Below are 21,356 nucleotides of genomic sequence, written 5' to 3' on the forward strand. Positions count from 1 at the left end.
TTTTTTTAATTAATGTTAAAAAAAGAGAATTTGAAATTAAATTAAGGGTTTATTTCATGTTTAAACAAACAATAAAAATAACAAAGTTTTGACTAGTTACTGTAATAAAAATTTAAGTGGAAATTAGAGAGGGACACTGAAATTTAATAACAAGGGATCGAAAAAAACAAAACTGTGACCGACGATGTTTTTATCACGCATTTGTTGGGCGGGTCCGAAGCTCCGCCCTTGCGCTTGCGCAGCGTGCGCGTTTCACTTGATTCGAAATCTGAAACTGATTTCAGGAGGACGTGCTTTTAGTGTACAGACAGAAAAACAGTGAAATTATTAATCACTAATAATCATTAGTATTCAAATTTTTTAATGTATAAATCTGATACAGTGTAGTTATGGAATATATCCGAACTAACTTTCTTTCACAAAACGAAATGGCAGATAAACAAGACATACAAAACTATGAACCAATTACGTATCAAGAAGTCTTAAACCATAATCCTGAATTTTCTAATTATTTTCAAATGCTCTACGAATATCCCGAACGAGAAAGTTTTCAGAGCCAAGAGGCCTACCCCGAGTGGGAGTGGCACGGTGATACCCAAGTGAAGGAAGAGGACCTGGAGACGAGAGGCTCCGTCAGCTTTAGCGAGGAAGGTATGGTATTCTTTTTTTTTTTGCTTAAGTTGGTGGTAGGGCTATGTGCATGCCCGCCTGGGTAGGTACCACCCACTCATCAGATATTCTACCGCTAAACAACAGTACGCAGTGTTATTGTATTTCGGTTTGAAAGGTGAGTGAGCAAGTGTAATTACAGGCACATGGAACATAGCATCTTAGTTCCCAAGGTCGGTGGCATACTGACGATGTAAGGAATAGTTAATATTTCTTATAGCGTCATTGTCTATGGGTGATAGTGACCACTTACCAACAGTGGCCCATATGGCCAACCTATTCCATAAAATAAATAAATAATAAGTTAAGTCAGACTTTATATTTCAAGCAATGTTCGCTATTTCTAAACGGGGCACAACATTTTTTATTTACATTTTTTGAAGAATTCTCTAATGTGTATATGTAGGTGATAATTGTGTGTGATGTAAATATCTGTGTTTATCTATATGATTTTTATGACCTGCAATTATTGAATTAATGATGATTAAAACAACCTAATAATTAGATTATACTGCTGTTAACCTGTAAAATAAAAAAAACTTTAAAAATCTCTCGTGAAGGGTAAATTCCTACTTAAAATATTCTGCTATTAAAAAACGTAATAAAAATAATTACACTTCGAATAAATTTTATATGAAGGTATACTTTATATAAAATTTATTTGAAGCTGTGAATGTGTTGTAAATATTTTTTGATTATTTAGAATAAGTCCGCGTACAAATGGTTTTACTTAAATCAAATTAAGTAGCTTTATTTGCTATTTTAGTATTTTTTTGTGAAATATTTATATTTTATACCGTAAAAATTATAGACGTTATTATATTTGACTAAATTATTTTTATTAAATAAATTAACTACGTCTGAAAAGCATTTTGGTTGTGATGCAAATTACGATTAAATCTCGAGGTGCAAATCAAATCAAATCAATTTTATTTAAGTAAACTTCACAATGAAGCGTTTTTGAATCGTCAACAATTCAATACTACCACCGTTTCGGAAAGCAGCTTCTAGCGAGAAGAAACGGGAAGAAAATCGCATTTTGCAACAATTCAATTGTACATTTACAATTCGCAGTTGTAAATGTACAATTTACAGTAATTAGTGTCCTATGATGGAACCCGAGCCTAACTCCAGGCGTTTCTTTCTAAAAAGTACTCTTGTAATGATAAGATTTATTTATTAATTTAGTCTTAATAATCTTTTTAAATTTTGTAATTTTGTAATCTTGGTAAATTGATTATATTTGCAAGGTATGTATGCAAGGTATGTATGCATAGGTATGCAAATTTTATAAGAGAAACGACAATTTAACGAGTACTTTATTCATTAGACCAGACCATATAATAAAATTTAAAAAGAAACAAATGAATTAAAATAATTATACTTCTGAATATATTCTGTTTTATAATGAAATAGATTTTTATTGTACGTTTATTGTTATGCATAACAATAAAATTAAATTAAAATACATTTTTGGTCTTAGAAAAATCATTCGAATGTTCCATTGAAATATAATTCCAGTAAAAAATAATTCTATCTTTAGTTTTATTAACGTCTTTGTAAACTGTCTCTGGTTTACTATAAATAAAATATAGCTACCTACCTGATTTCGCAACCGGTAAATTAAATTATTTAAATACGTGGTTTTCATTCATCATTATATGGCGATATTATATTATTTTACAAAACGAACGAAGTGTTTATGTACAGTCAGAGTAAGAAAACCTTCATCAGTTTTCTAATTCATTCCTTTATCAAGTCTTAATCTCTTAGTACCTTTTTAATCTAAACATCAAATCATTGCGACGCAATGTCATTCTCGGTCAGCAAAGCAAAATATCGCTCATACTGAGCACACGAAAATAGATCTTAAGGTGACGAACCTTCTCTTACCCCGACTGTACCTATATATTTTTGTAAATTTAACTATAAAAGCTATAAGCATAAACAATATAGAAACGAAACGTTGACCTTCCATAAGTAATGTAAAAAGGAATTTAAAATATTGACGTTTTAAAAAGCTATTAACTGCGTGAAAATCGTAGAAAACAAATAATAATTACCAATAAATCGTGTTCATTTTAGATTTATTAACTGATTTGTTGACATTATGCCGTCGTTTAATACATTAACGTAAACATCCCATTCATAAAACCCACCTGTGTAAGAGTAACCTTCCGTTAAACAACATGGCGCCGGCGCTAAACATGTGATACAGATTACAAATTTACTATGTAGTGATAATTAAATATCGAACATGGAATACATACTTTTTTGACAATTCCCTGGAACCCTTTACATCCTTTGGATAAAAATATGTGGAAACTAAATACAAGTTCTTTTGGAAACCCGCCAGAAATATTTTAGAATTTTTATAATAAAGCAAAAAATCAATTTTAAATATTTTTCATTAAGGACGAACATATTGTAATCTTTGCTTCATTAACTAATAAAACATTTTTTTTTTCAGATGTGCGATCTCCGTCAGCGAGTCGAAAGGAACGCACAGCGTTTACGAAGGCGCAAATTCGCAGTCTCGAGACGGAATTCGCGCGCGCGAACTACCTCACCCGCTTGCGAAGATATGAAATAGCTGTTGCTTTACACCTCACCGAGAGACAGGTATGCTTGAGAAGCAACGAAAATGTCCTTATAAGACACATTAACTTGTCCTAAATAAACGCTTTACGATGATCGAAACCAGGGCCGTATTTAGGGGAGGGCAACCGGGGCAAATGCCCTGAGGCCTCCACATGAGGGGGCCACGTCAGTTTTCAGCGAGTTAACAAATACCGAGATATAGTAATGTTACTAATACCATACCAAATTATAATAATGTTACTACTTAATATTTTAAAAGTGACCTATAAAAGTAAATAAATCATAGCTGACTGATTGAAATAAAAAAATCTAATTAATTCATAATAATATGATTATTAGGATATTCACGCTTCTGTTTGTCTAGGGCCCCCACTGCTTTGTGGCCCGGGGCCTTCAGACCTTTAAATCCGATTCTGATCGAAACTGTAATCCTTTTCATGCATATCTCAATTCTCAATAAATTAAGTACTACAGTCATTTTAATTCAAGAACAATAAAATAAACCTCAGATTACGTTCAATGAAGTATCCATATTTATGCTTACGAAACTTTTATAAAGTTTAAAAGACTGATAAATAAACTATATATAATATCGTAAATGAAAAAATATATAAAGAATTAATTTAAAACTTCAATAACACGCGGATTTGAGATTATGGATAATTTTTACCCAGCTATATTTTTAACTTTAATTGCACATCTATTTAAATTGAATAATAATGGACACCTTTGATATTTTAATTATCTATAATCTAAAGTTTGCATTACAACAACAGCCTGTAAATTCCCACTGCTGGGCTAAGGCCTCCTCTCCCTTTGAGGAGAAGGTTTTGGAACATATTCCTCCACGCTGTTCCAATGCGGGTTGGTGGAATACACATGTGGCAGAATTTCTATGAAATTTGTCACATGCAGGTTTCCTCACGATGTTTTCCTTCACTACGCTGAGCACGAGATGAATTATAAAGACTAATTAATCACATGAATCATGCAGCGGTGCTTGCCTGAGTTTGAACCCGCAATCATCGGTTAAGAAGCACGCGTTCTAACCACTGGGCCATCTTGACTCACGTTCAAAGTTGCATACTTATTAAAAATATTAATTCATAAAAATATTTATTTAAAAAAATATTGTTAATTTACATGTATTGGCTAGTATAGGGCTCTGTTTTTAAAGCTAGCCACTAAATCAACAAGGTAGTCGATACAATTATATTACCTTTTTACTCATACGTAAAAAAATAAGCAAATCTTTATAAAGAGTGCAATATATTTTGCAATATTTGAGTACAAATTATTTTCATGTAATTTCAGGTAAAAGTTTGGTTTCAAAATAGAAGAATGAAGTGGAAACGAACTAAGGGCGCGAAGCAAGCAAAGAAAAAGGAACAGTAGTTACTTGACGGTACAAATGTCAAATAAAATCTACTATTCTTCTTAAAAAAATATATTAATAGCATTGAAAAAGCTGTACCAAATTACTTCTAATGTATCTACAATTACATATAAGCTAGTGTAATTTATAGCTTATTATAAAATACTATTTTTTATTTTTATCTGTATAGGTAGTTCATACTTCATTCATTTTAATAGTGCGCCTTAAACAATTTAAAAAGGTAGCCTTTGTATTTTAAGGTATTTTTTATGAAAACTCTTTGTAATTTCTGTTATTTAAGAAGTTTAAAATATTATAAATTATAATATTTAATTTATAAGTAGATTTAAGAACTAAGCCAAATATATTTTTACTTTTAAAATAATAGGTAAGAATTACTGTTTCATTCAAAAGTTTCTTAAGTTCATATTTAGAGATTATTGATGTGTGTTGTTTAGCAAAATAATTGAATAGAAATATGAAAAATATATCACATATTTTTATTAGGTATTAAACAATTCCATAAATAAAATGTTTTTCATTTATTATCTGTAAAAAAATAATGAAACCGTTCTAACGAGTGTAGTGTGATATGTCGTATAATAAAGAAAAAAAAACAAACTTCAGGACATAAGGATATGTTTATTAGACAAATTCATACCTCGGGCACGCAGCGACATCTCGTGCCGGACGTAAAAACTAAAAAATAATATTGTAAACTAACACGCTATCTTTGGAAGAAATTAAGCATCCGGTCTATGAAGGCCTTTAATCATTTGTTCATAAATTGTGAGCATCGAAACACAATAAAAAAAAAACAAATTTTGAAACTTCCAAATACTAAATTATTATTATATAACAATTGTTGTATATTAAGGCGAAAACTTCCACGAAACATATAAAAACGGTTTTCTTGTTCCGTTTTGTGACTATTGAAGGCGTCGCGAGTAAGCTATTGTCAATTATCTAAATTCATACAAACATCTTAATTTAAATAACAGATAGAGATGAAACATCTTATGTTATCTCTTCAGTTCATTATCATGGAGGGTGTTCCAAAATATTTCTCGTCATATAACTAATTGTCTCCAAAGTCAATGTAGTTACGAAACAAGGTAAGACCACAAAATGTAATAAAACAAAGAGTAACTACAGTTAATTACAATTTAATTTGTACAAAATATAGACAGATAAAATATAAACTTTAATAAAATTGAATACATCATAATAAAAAAAAAAATTGAAAATAAGAACGAGGGTGTAAATTTATAAATGCAAACGTTTTGATTTCTTTTTTTATTAACATTTTGTACAAATTAGATTGGAATGAACTGTATTTAATACACCAGTATCCACATAATGGTATACAATTTTTTAATTACAAGTATATACAAAATGATTTTTAGTTTTTTTTTTTACTTTTCAAAACTAACAGTTCTTATTCTACGAGGACGATGTAAATTTTACAATGGTCGAGTAATATTATCTTTAGTATATATGTAATAACCATTTTAACACGATAAGACCTAGCAGTATTAACGGAAGTTTTTAATATTTAGCTCAATTATTCGTTTTTTCGAAGCGTATTTCGGATAATTTTATTTCACGTCATTAAAATCGACATAATATATATATTTACATTGTTTTTTTTTTTAATATAAAAATAGTTACCGTTACTCTGATTAACACTTATTTGTTTGAATATATACAGATCCCTGTTCCATATTTTTTGAACAATTTAAAACAATCTTTATCAAATGTTAAGAAAACAATGTATTTTGATTTCGTTCCAAACTTACTTCTATATATCAGAAACTAAAAACACATAAATTACATTGTATGCGATAAATATATCATGTAATACTATTTCTTAAAAAAATATTCTATCTTTTATGGAATATCATTAATTGTTTCCTTAACACAATGATACAGATCATCAAATCAAAGTCTTTGAATATAGTTAAATGAGACCATTATGCCGGCGCTACACATGCTGCGGCACAAACTTTCGTGACTTTGTATGAATTATTCAAGAACTGCGTATTGTTCTGGTCGCGAATACTGGCGAATGCGACGTGTATGGGCGACTTGTGTCGAATGTGTGGCGCCGGTGTATACGAGAAGCATCGCCTTAACACACGTCCTGTACATCTAATCGTTAACATTGGTTCGTAATCCTAAGATATTTGACCAAAAATAAAATACTAGTAATTCTCAACAATAGATATATGTTTAACTTACTATTCTCAACCATGAGCTTTACCAAATATAAAACAGTATTTTTCCACGTGTTTTATTTACAGAGTGCAAATTCTGTGACATAATTTTTGTTTCAATGTTCCGTCAGGCACTGGATCACTCACGATTTGTTGATTTTACACTATGGAAAATACACTTACGGAATAAATTTGCACAGTAAATTGGTCAGATTATGTGTTTTGTTCCGATACAAATATTCAAATGGATAATTAATTTTGATGATAATGTGATCATCCACAGAGCATCACGCTGTTGGATACGTGATCTAGTTACAATCAGCTGTCTTCAATAGCATATAGTCCACATTTTGGGTTTGGTTTAGTGCACTACACTATCAATATGTGAATTAGTTTCTACGAAACATTATTATTACAAAATATGCTTCAATGATATCCAAACTATAATTACACGCTGTACATATTCAATAGTTTCAAGCGATCACATGCTACTTGGTAAATATCTAAATGAGGAATTTGGTTATATTTAAAAATGGGAATAAAAAACAATTTAGTATGTACAGCCAAATGTCATGTGATCACTTGTAACGTCATCCTGTATACATAAAAGTAATTGTCTATTTTCATGCAAATGATACGAAGTAATGTAATGATTCCATTGTGATAAATAAATTATAAATGCATTTTCTAAACTGACTAGAGAATTTTGAATCTGTGTCGGTGATTTATTTTAGGGATACTATGTAATCGATTGTTTCGGTGGCTACCTCATGTACTTTCTCATTCATTTATTTTTTTTACGTAGAGTGGTTTTATGATAAGTGAAAAACCAAAGAAATAAATAAAGTGTGCGTAATTTAATTTAATGAAATTAAATAAATAATAATCAATAAATAGAGCGATGAGATAAACAGACTTCCCCATATCATTTGCACAAACAATCATAATAACTAATAAATCAGAGTACTACAATACAATATATTCAACACAATCCTCGTCACCACTATTCACAGCTCATGAAGTCGACGTTCCTACACTAATATATACACAGTTAAGGCTTTCCGGTGCTCTCACTTACATATTGCTGCGCCCCCGTCACGAACACATCCGAGGCATATCACTAATTACGAAAATAGGATTTGTTAATAATTTAGGAGTCACACGCGACAAGCACAGACCGAATTACTCAATATTTGGGAACTAATCACTATCACCATTCCTCGAGGGATCTGATCTAATCTAACGTATCTTGCTTTCGAGTAGCGTTACACTACCATCAGTCTGCTGGCTTCGAAGTCGCGATCGGTGGTCACTATACAACCACGAATATCAGGTTTCGTTATGGTCGCTGCTCAGTTATCACCGCCTGAGAGGGAGCGGTCGTCGCCACTGGGACCACGACTCCTTGATTTGAGACCATCGTCTGCGGTATCACTGTTAGCGATTTTGGAATCTTAGGTAAAATCATTTGACTCGGCGTCATTATTGGTATGTTGGGTGTAAAAACTGTTTCACTCGTAATGGACACGGCTGGGCCCAATTGTGGGATTTTAATAGGCGTGGTGACCAGCAACGACGGTGAGGATACAGCTGTTGATATGGTTTGGGACGTCACGGTCGCCGTCTTTGGAGGGATTGGAGCTATTGTGATATTCTTAAGACCTACGTTCTTCAGTATTGTCGCAGCATTTGTACCAATCTGTAAGTCTGGTATATCTTTTTTATCAGTATCCTTTTCAGTGGTGAAATTTTGGACAACTGTACCACCATTGCCGAGCATTGTTGCAGTTTGTATTTCTGTAACGACAGTCGTCTCTTCGATTGACGGTCTCTTTGATTTTGCTTCTTTTTCTTGCAATCTCTGCTGTCTTTCCCGGCGGATGAGGCACATTTTGTTGTAATCCTCGAATGTAATGTGGTATCGGTTGCCTGCTGATAGAACTTGCACCAAACTTGGTAGGCTGTGTCCATCTACTGCAAGCTTTAAGGGTTCCCGCGCGACTTTGGCCAAGTTTTCCTGAAAAATATTTACAAGAATATTATTAATCTGTCACGAGAGATTAAGTCAACCTTCAAATTAATTGATTGATTTGATGAGCTAAGCTAGTGATATTTTAAAGTGATTGAAAAAGCGAATAAAACTTACTGGTGTTATGGGCATAAGAGTGGGTCTCCAGCCTTTGCTGTTAGCCTTTTGCTTTTTGGGTGTATCAGATTTTGTTGCTTCTTTCTTTTCTTTGTCTAGTTTAGTATTGTCTTTCTTTTCCTTTATGGGTTCAAACTTTAACCCGGGCATTTCTTTCTTTTCTTTCGGCGGATCAAACTTGGGTGGAGGTAATGGTGCGGCCGCTACTTCTGTAGGATCTGACGCCGAGACACCTTTAACTAATTGTTGAATATTGTGTAAGACATTTTGTATTGCCTTCCTGCCTTGAGCATTTGGAGTATTAATTGCTATTAATTCCGGTGGTAATGCCTTGGTCTTCTTTTCTGTTTTTGCCTTAGGTTTTGGAAGATTTCCGGGTGGAGGCATGAACTTTTTAGGATCTTTCTCTTCCGAATTTTGATTGGATTTTAGCAAACTCTTTCCATTTACTGAAGGTTTCTTACGGAACTCAATTAGGCTCACGGATTCGCGGCGTGAGGTTTCAGGCGGTAAGTTGTCGTAAGCTCGAAGTCTACTTTGTACTGACGTGCTGTAGTTCGCTGCGTGAGGCGACGCGTTGTGAGATAATATAAGATCACCGCTTCGGAAATATTTCTCTAATAAGATCAAATGTCGTAAGAAACTCGACTGATTTCCGTATGGTCGCTGTAGCTCGGTCCAAAGTTTTTTGGTTTCCACGTCATATTGAATCATGGTGTTGCACTTCTCCCAACCCTCAGGAGTCACGCCTTTGACATTGTTGAATTCTATATTACACTGCAAATTCATTTCTTCTTCACCGGGGAAAAGTTCTCTAACTGATATTGATGGATTTGTTTCCAACCTCTTAACAGGATTTGAGTATTTTGAATCTGAGAGTTTCTTTGAATCTTTGTCAGCTGGCAATTTCTTGGACAATTCGCTCAAATTTTTCTTAACTTGCGTGAAGCTTTCTGACATCTGCCATTTGTTTTTAAGTGTGTTAATATCAGCTGGCTTCTTGTTGGGTATCGTCTCTATCGTGCACTCGTCATTAAGAGATATATTTTTCAATATAGTGATCTCCTTCGACTTGTCTATTTCGAACATTTCGACCTCGCTTTCCTTTTTACTAGTTTTGTCCTTATGTGTGACAATTTGACCAATTTTATGCACTCTCTTTGCGTTTTTGTCAAGTATTCTGTGCTGCTGTCCCGGCTTTTGTATGCCAAGGTTGTGTACTTTGAGAATATTTCTTTGTTTCTGCGTTAAATTTGTCAATTTGTTCTGTTGGAATTGCGCTGGATTGTTTTGCTTTTGAAGAAGATATCTCAGTTCTGTTTGTTTGTCCAACGGTAGCAGAGGCATTTCGACATCAGATACCATGTCAGTTTCGGAGGCGTCACTTTGAGGATTGCTCTCGGTGGGTTTAGCTCCTGGAACTGGAATTTTATTTGATGATATGAGACTTTCAATATCTTCTGCTAAAGGTTGTGCTTGGCCAGATTTAGGATCTTCTGCAACATTGTCTTCTTTTACTTTTTCTTTTTCTGGAGAACTTTCGATTGTCCTCTCAGAAGATTCGCTATCGGGTTTTTCTGGTTCTGTAGATTTTCTTTGCTTAGATTTAGTGCGCGCTTTCTTCTTCTGTTTGCTTGCACTAGTATTACAATCTTCTAGAACTTTACTATCATCTACTTCTTGGTGTAATTCAGGTGGTATTTCTACGTTATATATTAGGAGGAGTCTGAAATAAAAAGGGCCAATTAAATAACTCACATATTTATACATTAAGTTTCATAAAAATTGCTAGAAGATATAAATGTTCCGTTTCAGGAATGGCACAATACATACTTGCGAGTGTACGCTTTGGCATGCTTGTCGTTGTGTCCCGGCCGCTGTAGAAGCGTGCAGAAGTAGCGACACACTTTACAAAGCACAGGTCGTTCATTGAATTCTACTGGAATTCCCGCTTCTTTAAATAATGGATTCAATTCCGTGTAGCCCTGAAAAGCAGATATTCTTTATGTTTACAGTGCTGAGATTGAAGACACAATGGGCTATTTGTCAATGCGAAAAATAAAGTGTCAATTATTGACACCAGTATACATGTATGAGTTTAAAATTGGTTATTTATTAACGAAAGTTGAAAATAGTACTTCATTTATTCAAAAATCCATAAATAAAAACGATTTTTTTAAACGCTTGTCACGTGACACAAAACGCTCCTGATTGGCCGGACGGGTTTATGATGACCTCACTTGCTTGTTTACCTTGTTTGTCTATTACTACAGATTAAAATACAGGCAAGTGACGTCACCGACCCCCATTATAGCGCCATATTTTTCAAATAGCATTTTCGTGCGCTTTTTAAATATGATATTTATCGGCAAATATGTACTAGAAATAAAAAAAAAAATCTTATTTTACTGGATTTCTTAACCTCTACTAGATAATATAAAATGGATTTTAAATAGCCTATTATATGTTTTGAGTCCCAACTATGGTGCTCATATGGTGACTCACGTGGTGTATGAAGTGCAAGTTGTGGTGCTTGGTGAGCCGGCGGCGGCACAGAGCACAGGCCATCAGCGGCGCCAGAACGCGATGGTGCTCCGCGCACAGAGGGATCGTGTGCAGGCCCGGGTAGTCGCAGTCCAGCTTCAGCTGCAAGACACACCGCGTCAGACCGCTCGAAACGGACCGCTCTTGGTTTGGTCACCAAGTTCGATCAAGGTGCCCAATCTCTAGGGAGACTAACCAACTACGCAGAACATTTTACACAAGACACACCGCGTCGGAACGCTCAAGGTCACCAATATCGATCAAGGTGACCAATCTCTAGGGAGACTAACCAAGTATGCAGAACATTTTACCGTGCACAAGTGACTAAACGTCTGAACCGCCAATCTTATAATCCCATGGTGCGACAAATTCGACTCAAATGTTGTCTTAAATTTTCGAAATTACACATTGAAATAAAACTAGTTATAACGGATTTGAATCGCGTATATTAATTACTTAAAATCCAAAAATAATTAATATACGCGATTCAAATCCGTTATAACTAGTTTTATTTCAAATTCGACTTAACCCGAAATAATTTAGACGCAGGACCAAAGGCTTTACATGTTTTCCGAGGCACGGGATTGTACACAGTTCCAGCTACCCTTTGGACTGCTACTAGGAAACAGCTCAACCCAACTATTTTTTACCGGCCCGATGTGGGATTTGAACCCAGAACTTTACGATCTGTATAGTACGACACAAATTAGATGTAGCATCGGAAAATGCAATGGAATGAAAATAAAACCGATTACTGCCGATTTACACAACCAATAGAAATAGCTCCTTATCGCGCCATTCGACGCTATTCGTCGCTATGGATTCGAAACAAGTGAATGTAAAACGACGTGTGAAATTGACGAATATATTAGGTCATATGAGATTACAAGTTATTACGTTTGTGTAAAGATCATATTCAGATGAAAATTAAATATTAATAATTCGGGATAGTATACTCAATTCGGATGTGATCGGTTTTACGAATTTTGCCGATGCTACATCTAAGTTGTGTCGTACTATATGTGACTAAACGTCTGAACCGCCAATCTCATAATCCCATGGTGCGACAAATTCGACTCAAACCGAAATAATTTAGACGTAGAACCAACGGCTTTACATGTTTTCTGAGGCACGGGATGGTACAGTTCCAGCTACCCTTTGGACTGCTACTAGGAAACAGCTCAACCCAATTATTTTTTACCGGCCCGATGTGGGATTTGAATCTAGAACTTTACGATCTGTACCTTTATATCCCAGCCAGTAGACCAAGGAGGCAGTCACTAGTTAACTTATCTGCCATATTGTAACAGCGTCATCTTAGTGCTATTAACTTTAAAGATTTACTTAGAGAGGTCGTCTTGAGGGGAAGTTTCAGTAGCGTGAAGTCAATTCCTGGCTATTTCATCTCATATTAAATTGTTTAAAATAATATATGAGACAAATAATAAAAAACAAAAAAACCCGCTGTTTCTTTCTCCAGTTCTTCTCAGGTCAGGGTATTTTCTTAAGCGGTGGTAGTGTTTCAATTGACCATCAATAAGAAAGTGTAATGCTGCTATATTGAATAAAGATATTTGAGTTTGAGTTTGAGTTCGCTTGGTAGGCAACTCACCAGCTTGTTGACACTGGAGCGCATCTTGATGAGCCATTTGCGCCGTATGGAGTGGTCAGCCGGCACGAGGCAGGCTGTGGCGTGGCAGGTGGCCAGGCGGACTGCCTCCGCACCAGTCTCCTCCTCACTCTCCTCATCCGGGGGACTCGTCGGAACCTTCTCCATTCCACTGGACCAATCACACTCGTTAGTATAAAGGAAAAAATCTGGAAAGTTATAGTATAGAATTCCCTGCTGACAAAAATAAGACTAGCTAATTAAAGATCTTTAAAAGGAGTGTACATAATTGTCTGTAAGCAGAGTCGGATTTAAAGATCTGGAGGCCCTGGGGCCACAAAGCAGTGGAGGCCTAGGAGGACTAGACCAACAGGAGCGTGGAGATCCTAATAATTATATCATGGATTAATGGATTAGCTTAAGCTTTTATTAATTTGAATCAGTAAGTATTTCTTGACTGGTATCGGTAACTTTTAAAATATTAAGTAGTAAGATTATTATAATTTGACTATATCTCGGTATTTGTTAACTCACTGAAAACTTTTGTAGCCCCCACTTATGTGGAGGCCCCAGGGCAGTTGCCCCGGTTGCCCTTCCCTAAATCCGACCCTGTCTCTAAGTATTGTTTTTATGTAACATTTTATTCTTCAGTTCTCCTGCTACTTTCGTTTTAAGTGCACACTATGTCTAATCTTTGTTCTGAAGGAGGTCACTGTAAATGATGAGGTCACCTTTGCATACTTTATAATATAATTCTTTTTTATATAAGACTAATTAAATAATTTTATTTGAAACAATGTTCATCAGTATAAAGTTTTTTTATTGTGCTACAGGCATCAAATTTAAACACATGAAAATCTCTTTAGACTATACTTCTTTGTGCCCGCGTACTTTGTTCGCCGTTGAATATAACAAAAAAAAAAAATGATTGTAGCCTAAATTACTTCCTATTGTATCAGTTATCTACCAGTGAAAATCTCATCAAAATCGGTCCAGCTTTTCCAGAGATTCGCCGGAACAAACAGACAGACAAAAATTGTAAAAAATGTTATTTTGGTATATTTACCTTGTATACATACATATGCATTGAGCAAAATAGTTTTTACAATTACATATTTATAATTACAAAGGGACACTCCAATTTTATTATATATATAGATGATAACAAAAGTATGTGTAGTGCGCAGTAATTTTTAGGTGGGAGTACTCACGCGGCGCTGGGCGGCTCGGGCGGCTGCGGCGTGTCCGGGGGCTTCGCCACGGGCCGCTTGCGGTACGAGGGGCAGTTGGCGCGCCGGTCCACGTGGCGGTAGCACGCGTCGCACAGGCAGCTGTCGATCGTCAACTTCTCCTCGTCTGGGGGGGTGGGGGGGGGGGGTAAGCACATTGACGGTCCGATCATACTATTTTCAGCAGACGATGAATATGCAATTACATTTTTCTACACACATTTATCATCTTTATAATGAGGCGTATTCGATTTACTACTAAATTTATAATATAAGAGCGGAGATGGCCCAGTGGTTAGAACGCGTGCATCTTAACCGATGATTGCGGGTTCAAACCCAGGCAAGCACCGCTGATTCATGTGGTTAATTTATCTTTATAATTCATCTCGTGCTCGGCGGTGAAGGAAAACATCGTGAGGAAACCTGCATGTGATAAATTTCATAGAAATTCTGCCACATGTGTATTCCACCAACCCGCATTGGAACAGCGTGGTGGAATATGTTCCAAAACCTTCTCCTTAAAGGGAGAGGAGGCCTTTAGCCCAGCAGTGGGAATTTACAGGCTGTTGTTGTTGTTTGTTTTTATAATATACTTAATTATGGCTTTTTGCTCAAACTCATAACAATTTAAAATTGGCTTAGCAGTTCCCCTATTAGATGGTAGGTGCACTAACAAAGAATGATTCGAAAGACATCGGATAAATTGAAACACATCAACTTTGGAAATAATTTAGAAAAAAAAAACATCACGAATCAAAATAAGGATGTACTTTACTTGATAAAGAATTAATGCTCACTGTCTAAAACCTTCCGCTGTCTCTCGCTGCTTTTCATTTGGGCGATATGACACGGCGTGTCGAAAAGCCCAAACTTGCCGCCGCAGTAGAAACACTGGTCCATACAAAGCCGCCCAGGGTGGATGCTGAATGATGAAGCCTTCTCCGGGATAACGAGATTAAGCGTCTCCTTAGGCTCAGGCTCAATAACTGCTTCTGCATCTGTTGAATATATGCACGAACCATTTCATTAGAAGCTATTAAGGATATTACTTTCTAAAATCGAATTAGGAGTTAATGGTTTTTTTAATCTATCTTCAAGTGCAATTTATTTGAAATTGATTGTTGATAGAATGATAATAACTATGACCTATTTGATGATGAAAATCAAAGTAATCATTTGTCAAATTAAACGCTAAAAACTTTATCAATCTTAATAAAATTACAAAATTTTAGATCCTATTTTTTTGTCTTAAGAAAATAAAACGTCCATAAAATTTTACATACACAACATTACGTACAATTCACACAAAAAAAAAAACAATATTTAAAAGTTCACAGATGTATTGTTTTAATTTAATTTTAGATGAGCATAAAAAACTAAGACCACAATCTCGCATTGATTTTGGATTGTTGAATTGTTATAAGGCCAGCAGCTGTTGGTCTTAGAACAACTTAGTTGGCGCCAGCGGTAAATCACGTTTTAAGAGTTGGTTATCAGATTTTAGGTTTACAATATCTACATCCTTGAGCTACAGCTTACTTCATACCAAATTTAATCTCATGGTTTCAGAACAGAACACGAACTTTCGTATTTACAATATTAGTATAAATTATATTTGGACATTAAATGTTTTATTTAAGTTACAATTCAGATCATATTTTTCTTTGTTAAATTAGTTAATAATTATTGTAATATTTTTTTTAGATACGGATAAAATTAAATGTTATTATTTTACTATAGGACGTATGTTCCACTTGATGGTAAGTCATTGTAACCATCCATGACATATAGGTTGTGAGATAGTAACTGTACCAATGCAAACTATTCATGGGACTTGTTCATTCCTTTGCAGGTTACTGCACTGGCTCACCCACCATTGAAACCGAAAATCAAGTCACAAAAAATATTGTGACCACCTATCACCAGTAAAGCACAGTACAATAACGAATTACTCTTAAGTAAATTATTTATCTTTCAAAAGAAATATTATAGCATGCTAGTTTAATTATTAATACGTGTTTTAGAAATACATATAATTAATGAATTATTCTGCTACCATTACCCCCTGTTAATTTGGCTTTTTCGTTGTTTTATTTGTGTTAGTGTGTCAGAAATCTTAAAGTTTAAAGATGTTAATTTGTGATCTTTATCAGATATCGTAAGAAATTAAAGAAAAAAATTAAAATTATGTGAACAGAAAAAATATATTTTAGGACTATAATTTCGCAATGGATTGTAATGTTATTTGTAATATATGAATTGTAATATATTATAATCCATATGTTATGATTTAATGTTCTTAACGAGATCTGATAATAGGACATGAATATGAACAAAACAGCTGTTTTGAAAAAGGAACTCACAGGAATAATATTATTTAAAGAACTCTGAATTTAAATTGTTTTTTTGTTTTTTTTTTTTTTTTAATTATTTATAAGTTTTGTTCATAAACATGAAGCATGGGTGAGTGCAATGTCCACACACCATGGTTGTTAAGCCGATTACTGTAATGAGACTTTCTGTGCCCACCCTCTGATGCTGCGTTTGCGCCGCCCTGAAAGACAAATTCGTGAAAATAAATATCTAAAATTAAAATAATATTTCCATAATACGAAAGAGATATAACACTATGAAGTGAGAAGTAAACAAAGTTTTAGATTTTCAATTATGAAACAAAGATTTGTGCTTTTAACCAAACGCTTATAAAGAGGAATCATTTGTAATGCCATACAGATTAATTGAAAAGTTAAAAAAAAAACATATGTTTAAAAAAAAGTTTCAGCAATAATTACCTCTCGCCGTTCGATGGTGTAGAAGGCGTCATCATCGCTGCCCGTATCGCCCACTTCCAGCTGAGGCCTGCCTGATCTGCTCTTGCTCTTCTGGAAGGTCATCTTCAATGAACTCCTGTATTTCTTCTTATCCCTCTCGCCAGCGCCACGACTCAACTTTATCACAGTTTTCAGAGTACCAGTGTAGTCAGACTTCCCAGATTTACCCTTGCCCATAACACCGCAGTAATTCATACCGTATATACGTTCCTTCTCCTTTAATTTCTCTATCTTGGCCTCAGATGCAGCTTTATGCGTCAGCAGTCCTAGAGTCCTAAGTACATTCTCTTTCCTCTTCTGACTTTCTGGTGTTTCTTGAAGAACGTTACTCGGCCCCGGCAAGTTTTCTGTGGAATTACGCGCCGATTTCACCTTTGAAACTTTCGGTTTTGTTTCTTCGATCTTGGGTTCGACTGGTTCATCTTTCTTAACGTCAATTTCTGGTTGTACTGGTTCTTCTTTATCTGCCTCCTTTTTCTCTGTTTCTACAGTCGGTTCCGTAGTCGGTTTTTCAATAATTTCTGTCTTCTGGGTCGGTTGTGATTCAGGTTTAATTTCGACGTTGGTAGTTTCAGTTTTATTTTTAGCAGTATCTGCAACAGCACTATCTAGTTTTGGGACTTCAGAGGTCAAAGATATGTCTTCAGGAATAGCTTTAACAGTTTCTAATGGAGGCGCGGATGCCTCTGCTTCCATAGGTTGGGGAGCCTCGAGCGACTTAACCGCGACCGGCGTAGGGGTTATCGAAATCGCTGGTGATTTCATTTGATGTGGTGGTGACTTTATTTTCTCTATCGTTGCCATCTTCTCTTCTATTTCAATCCCCGTGTCCGACGACTTTCTCGATGAAGAGCCACCACTTGATTTCCTTTTAGTTATTTGCACTTCATTGCAATTTAATTTCGATTCTATACTGCGTGGAGTTATTGATATCTGATTCGAGTCGAGTGCGCTGACTAAAGCTTGGCTCGGGCTGTTTGGATGTAAAGTCGCGAACTGATGTAAATCGATTTGCGGCGCCGGTGCTGCTTTTTCTACCGATTTTCTGATTTCAGTCAAAGTCACATCCTTGCCCAGTGACTTCTCAAATATACTGATAGCGTCAGATTCTTTTGAATGATTGGAACTTGTTGATTCCTTCCTTGCGCTGACACTATTCCTTTTTATTAATGTGACAGAATTAGGAAGATCTACATCAATAGACCTTCTCACTTGATCTCTTTTGACTATTGAAATAGCTGAGTTGTTTTCAAAGCAACTCAGCACATTTTCCTTCTCAATTAATTTTTCTGGTGATCTAACAGGTTGCATGTCTTTCAGAGGTTTAATGTCAGCTCCCGATTTTGGTATTAAAACAACGTCATTTGTTACCATTACAGACTTGCTATCATTTGATTTAGATTCTGATTCTTGTCTCTGTCTTCTTTTGTCAAACTCTTCAAATTCTTTAAGTCTATCCATGAGTTTGTCTATACTGGCCACTGTTGTGCTACATTTGTAAGTTATCTCTTGTCTATTTTCGGAACATTTCTCAGCAGAATCTTCTTCATAATGAAGGCGGATATTTTCACTATCGTCATTCTTAGACGGCGTGCATTCATTTGTTATTGCTGAAATTGCATCTTTATCTTTGACTGGGGTTTCAGGTGTGATAATGCTGTTATTATCTCCTAATGGCTTTGAATGTCCATAGAACTGACGAACAGGCTTAGTCATTGGATCAGTATTTACAGTATCATTTATCATCTCTTGGTCTCTATCTATATTCTGGTCCAAGTCGTTGATGAGATCACTGATTTCTTTAGATAATGTGTCAACCGTTTCATTCTTGTCCTCGGCTAAGTCATTTGTTATTGTACTAGTTATACCATTCTTAGAAGATTGGTTGATGGGCCTCGATGTAGTCGCTGCTTTCTTTCCTCTTCTGGCTTTCCTAATATTTTTAGACACCTCCTTTGAATTAAATGTCTTCGACATACTTGTCAATATACTACTACGTTCTTCAAAAAGCGCATCGTTATCAGTCTTCAGCAAATATTTGTCTTCTAGGTCTGATACATTAATATTTTCTAACTTAATCCTATTACTGTTATTGTTGTCGGAGTCTAATGAAGTACTTCTTTTTAAGCTCAGTTTCTTCTTATCCTTTTCTTTTACTATAGAACTAGGCTCTGTATCTGTTTTGGTTTCAGTTAATTTTGAGTCAACACTAAGAGAAGGCACTTTTCCAATAGGAGAGATCTGTACATTATTTTCAATATCTATATCTAGGTCAGTCTTAGTTTTATCTAAGCTTTTGCTGAGCTCCTTATTTTCACTATCATTGAGTGGTTCGCTGAGGCTGATATCTGATTCTGTTATATCTGAGCATTTAGAGATTTCACTGCCATCCCTTGAGCAGGAACGTCCTCTTTTCAATTTCTTACAATCTTCTGAAGTCTCCGAAACCTCTGAAGGTTTTGAGTCAGAGAGAAGTCTCCGTCTTTTTTTCTGTTCTTTCATTACAACCTCATTTAATAGATTGTTTTTAACTTTCCTTGGTTTCCCGCTCCTTAAGTTTTTTCCTTCAAAAAGTGAGGGACTATTGCTTCTTTCAGAGCGCATAGAGTAGGGGCTGGTACGTGGTCCTAAGACTAAGCTGGTTGGAGAGTCACCTAAGACTGACTTCATCATGACCATATCAGAACTAAGCCTTACTCTCCTGCCAGCAGTTTTGGGACTTGAAGACCTAGAATTAGGTGTGACTTCCTCTGTAGGCTCTTTTTTTATTTCTCCGGCAGGTATCAATGGGACGGTTTCCTTATCTTGAGAATTATCAGATTCAGCTTTGCCAGCCTTCCTCGTACGTGTCACTGTTTGTCTTAAGACATTTTTCTTTGCGGCTACAACTTTCTTTCTTCTCAAAGTTTTTGTCTTTCTAATACCTAGAGGTCTTTTCTTGACTACTGCCTTAGGCTTGGGTGCATTTTTCTTGGGGTCTTTGGATGTTTTCGGTTCATCTTGGGAAGGTTTGCTTTTCTCTTCCTCGTTGAGGTCCGAGGCCTTTTTACGGGCACGAGTCTTGGGTTCAACTATTGTTTCTTCATCTAGGCTCTTATCTGTCTCTTCTTTAACCTGTTTAGTTTTCATGATGGAATGTGTAGTGAGGGATAATTCTGTTTTTCCGACATCAGGTTGTTGGTTATCAGCTCTGTTGTGAGTCAGAGGGGTCTGGTATGTTGTTTGGTGAATGAAGACACACTATTGACCCGTCTACTGGCTTCTGTCACAGCCCTATTACACTTTTAATGTCTTATGTTCTTAGACTATTCTCCTGTGTAATTATTTCAAGATTGTATAGAGTTATCACACTTGGCCTCTATACTACTTGAATTTTAATAATATTGAGCCATTATTTCTTCAATTTGAAATGCCATCTCACCCTGAAATATAAAAAAATATATATTTTAATTATCTTTTATAAATTATTTACTAATTTAATAAAATTTATATAATTAAAGATTCTAGAAGAATTATCATGTTAAATCTACAAAAATTGTAGTATTTGAAAATGTTGTGTACTATTTTATAGATTTAACGAGCATTCATTACTTAATCCTATGTAATTCGGTCGCAAATTAAGTCCAAAAGTCGTGGTAAACAAAAGCGATGCACGACAAATCAACAACTTTGCGTTCTTAATATACCTATTTTAACTACGGAATGTAAATAAATAAAACTTTTAACGCGCACTCAAATGTCTAGACATGCATAATATATAATAATATTTACGTTTAAGGCGCTCGTTGCATAGAAAATCCAGCCGGAAAAGTCATGAAAATCTTATGTTTTGGTACACATCTCGTATGACCGCAACGCCACCTACAGCTGTGCGCTGCGTGTGCGTCGACCGAGAGACAGAAAGCACCAAATCATTTCCCTATCCGTGGCGCACCTCCGCAATGTACTCACTAAATACTCACAATTTATTCCACGGAACTGCCAAAAACCACAATAAACAGTCAATTAGACACTCAATGCACCATAATATGCAAAAAAGTTCAATAAGAACACACGATTAAACTTAGAAAACGATTTTTGAAAAGCCCAAATGTCTGCAGGCGTCCGCCATAATGTTTCCTTCGAAACGAATAATA

General features: G+C 35.3%; 2 protein-coding genes across 4 annotated transcripts; one reads left to right on the forward strand and one right to left on the reverse strand.

The window, feature by feature from the left end:
• The first annotated feature begins 251 nt into the window (after positions 1-251).
• Positions 252-4,722, forward strand: LOC124535744 (homeobox protein MOX-1-like). Its single transcript, XM_047112056.1, has 3 exons — positions 252-651; positions 3,140-3,291; positions 4,585-4,722. The coding sequence occupies exons 1-3, from the start codon at positions 390-392 to the stop codon at positions 4,663-4,665; spliced, it is 495 nt and encodes a 164-aa protein (XP_046968012.1). The 5' UTR covers positions 252-389; the 3' UTR covers positions 4,666-4,722.
• A 545-nt stretch (positions 4,723-5,267) lies between these two features.
• Positions 5,268-21,323, reverse strand: LOC124535605. Of its 3 annotated transcripts, none has more exons than XM_047111873.1 (10): positions 21,183-21,323; positions 17,182-20,642; positions 16,919-16,943; positions 15,187-15,387; positions 14,372-14,516; positions 13,164-13,332; positions 11,513-11,653; positions 10,841-10,992; positions 9,008-10,733; positions 5,268-8,878 (listed from the first exon to the last, which is right to left on the reverse strand). In XM_047111873.1, exons 2-10 carry the CDS (start codon positions 20,347-20,349, stop codon positions 8,201-8,203), a joined length of 6,405 nt encoding a protein of 2,134 aa, XP_046967829.1. In that variant the 5' UTR covers positions 20,350-20,642; positions 21,183-21,323; the 3' UTR covers positions 5,268-8,200. The 3 variants fall into 3 exon arrangements, with proteins under 3 accessions (XP_046967829.1, XP_046967827.1, XP_046967828.1); XM_047111871.1 differs by having other exon boundaries at positions 16,874-16,943; XM_047111872.1 differs by lacking the exon at positions 21,183-21,323 and adding an exon at positions 20,992-21,174 and having other exon boundaries at positions 16,874-16,943.
• Between the last annotated feature and the right edge of the window lie 33 nt (positions 21,324-21,356).

The sequence above is a fragment of the Vanessa cardui genome, chromosome 15 (assembly GCF_905220365.1).
Source record: "Vanessa cardui chromosome 15, ilVanCard2.1, whole genome shotgun sequence".
NCBI classification, from domain to species: Eukaryota; Metazoa; Arthropoda; class Insecta; order Lepidoptera; family Nymphalidae; genus Vanessa; species Vanessa cardui.

Bases quoted from the DNA above. Each gene is read 5' to 3' on its own strand.
- LOC124535605 (XM_047111871.1), bottom strand. From the start codon at position 20,349: ATGAAAACTAAACAGGTTAAAGAAGAGACAGATAAGAGCCTAGATGAA. The intron at 11,654-13,163 runs GTGAGTTGCCTA...TGTGTCTTGCAG, and splicing joins GCTCCAGTGTCAACAAGCTG to CTGAAGCTGGACTGCGACTA. The intron at 10,993-11,512 runs GTGAGTCACCAT...TCTGCTTTTCAG, and splicing joins ACTTGCACTTCATACACCAC to GGCTACACGGAATTGAATCC.
- LOC124535744 (XM_047112056.1), top strand. From the start codon at position 390: ATGGAATATATCCGAACTAACTTTCTTTCACAAAACGAAATGGCAGAT. The intron at 652-3,139 runs GTATGGTATTCT...TTTTTTTTTCAG, and splicing joins CGTCAGCTTTAGCGAGGAAG to ATGTGCGATCTCCGTCAGCG. The intron at 3,292-4,584 runs GTATGCTTGAGA...ATGTAATTTCAG, and splicing joins TACACCTCACCGAGAGACAG to GTAAAAGTTTGGTTTCAAAA.